This window comes from Topomyia yanbarensis, chromosome 2 (genome assembly GCF_030247195.1).
Source record: "Topomyia yanbarensis strain Yona2022 chromosome 2, ASM3024719v1, whole genome shotgun sequence".
NCBI lineage: Eukaryota > Metazoa > Arthropoda > Insecta > Diptera > Culicidae > Topomyia > Topomyia yanbarensis.
In genome coordinates, this window is record NC_080671.1 from 385629998 (window position 1) to 385632524 (window position 2527).

The window sequence follows — 2527 nt, forward strand, 5'->3', positions numbered from 1 at the left end:
ATGGCGTCAGCAAGTGCCATCTCATTGGGGAACCCACCGCCAGGTGATCCGCCTGAATCCAGTACAGGAAACGCCAACGAACGAACGATGCCTGAGTGGATGGACCACTCTGGCATGCACGGTCAACGAATAATACTGCAACTACGTGCAGCCGGAGAAGGGGTACTACCAAAGAACCCGTTTATTATCGGCAAATCTATAGAAAACACCTGCGGAGGAAAAATTGAATCTGCCCACACAGAGGAGAGGGGTAGCAAATATGTCCTAAAAACGAGGAGTGTCGAACAAGCGAAAAAGCTAATGAAAATGAACAAATTAATAGATGGCACAGAGGTTGTAGTAGATTCCCACCCAACGCTGAATCGAATACGCTGCGTGCTGAGTTGCCGAGATGCCATTGATGTATCGACAGACATTTTGATGAAAGAGCTGGCACCGCTAGGAGTAATCGATATCCGTAGAATCACGAGACGAGTAGAAAATACACGAGTGAACACGCCCACACTTATCCTCACTTTCCATGGAACTACGTTTCCCAAGCACGTCTACTTTGGCCCTCTCCGAGTGGAAACACGCGAGTTCTTACCAAATCCAATGATTTGTTTTAACTGCTGCAGTTACGGTCACACGAAAGACAAATGCCCCAACAATGCTGCGTGCCAAAACTGTTCAGGGGCCCACAAGCTTGAAAAAGATGCCTGCAAAGAGAAACCACATTGCAAAAATTGCCAAGGTAGCCACTCGCCTACCAGCAGAACGTGTGCGATGTATATCAAAGAAGAGAAGATAATAAAATTGAAAATTGAGAAGGGGATCTCGTTTGGTGAAGCCAGGAAGGAGTATAATAAACAGCATGGACAGCATTCCTTCGCAGCAGTTTGCAGTGCACAGGATAGACTGGACAATTTAAGGAAGGACAACGAAATACAGATGTTGAGAGAAGAAATTCTTAAACTTAAAGCAATGTCAAAGGAGACAGAAAAGGACCTCGAAATCCAAAAGCTGCGCAGCGAACTCACACAGATGCAAAACATTATGGCCGAATTCAACAAAATGAAAAAAGAACTGGAAGAAATGAGGAAAATGAAAAACATCGAGCACCTCGAGATATCAGAAGACGAACAGGACCAGACGATGTCTGATGCAAGCGACTCCAAGGAAGACAGAGTAAAAAAGAACGAGAATTCGAAAACATCAACTGCCAAACGTAAAATCCAAGGAACGGACAGCGAAACAGACCCGCGAGGAAGTGCTGACGAAAAATCGACGGGAGCAATCCCAAAGACTGGAAAAGATGTCAAGAGAGGTAGAGGTAGACCTCGCAAACACTGAAATGGCTAGCAAAAATAAATCCACACATGATGAAACTTGCGGCGAGGATATTAGCACCGACAACGGATACGAGATTAATAACAACGACGAAGCCAACTACGATATGCAAACTTCATTTTCACAAGCAGCACTGTACAATAGACCCGATGAACAAAACAACGATGCGATAGAAGATTCAGGTTGGTTGGGGCAGAGCGAAGAGAAAGTAGCCTCCCCACTCCTAGAAGGAGAGAACGATCCAGAGGACGGGGGCGAGGACGCTATACCCCAACCTGTGCTCCGACTGTCACTCGGACGTTCTGCCAACCGCAGCGAGAAAACTTCCAGAAAAACAACACCACTGTCAGTAATCTCCTGGAACACCCAGGGACTAAACACGAGCAAAGCAGAACTGGAAATAATGATCGACGAAAGGGACCCTGTAGTCATCTGTCTTCAAGAGACCATGTGCTCCTCCAACAAAGTACCCAGAATAAACGGTTACAAAGTGTACCACCGTGAGCGACAAGGGGGCAGACGAGCCGCTGGTGGAGTAATCACAGCCGTTAAAAACGGATACGACAGCGAGGAAATAGAAATCAATACTCGATTAGAGGCCATAACTGTCAAGGTAGGTCAACCCTTGAACTTGACCATCATGAACGTCTACCTCCCACCCAGCGAAGAAGTCACCTGTGATGAGCTGACTGAGCTAACCACACACAGCGATAACCCTCTTTTACTAGTCGGCGACCTGAATGGCCACCACCCTCTTTGGGGGTCCAACCACATTAGTGCACGTGGACAGATTATAGTGGACTTCGTAGAGCAGAGGGATTTAACTGTGCTGAACACAGGCGAACCCACCCACGTCAACCACGCTACGAGTACTTTATCTTGTATCGATATTGCCTGTTGTTCGATGGATCTAGCAGGACTGTTGGACTGGTCCACATACGACGACTCTCACGGTAGTGATCACATACCAATGATCATTACCTTGCCTGGAGAGCTACCGAGACAAAAGACGCGAGCGAAATGGAAAATTGAAGAGGCCAATTGGGAATTGTACCAATCCCTGGTAAACTTCGAACGGAAAGACGACACCGCAGATCAAATCGACGAAATCACGCAGCAGATACTCAAATCTGCTATGGAATCCATCGCAAAAACAAAGGGCCACACTGGGAAGAAATGCGTTCATTGGTGGAATGAT

General features: G+C 46.8%; 1 protein-coding gene across 1 annotated transcript; it reads left to right on the forward strand.

The window, feature by feature from the left end:
- On the forward strand, positions 1–1332 carry LOC131680798 (uncharacterized). Its single transcript, XM_058961509.1, has one exon. It carries the CDS (start codon positions 1–3, stop codon positions 1330–1332), a length of 1332 nt encoding a protein of 443 aa, XP_058817492.1.
- The last annotated feature ends 1195 nt before the right edge of the window (positions 1333–2527 follow it).

Bases quoted from the DNA above. Each gene is read 5' to 3' on its own strand.
- LOC131680798 (XM_058961509.1), top strand. From the start codon at position 1: ATGGCGTCAGCAAGTGCCATCTCATTGGGGAACCCACCGCCAGGTGAT.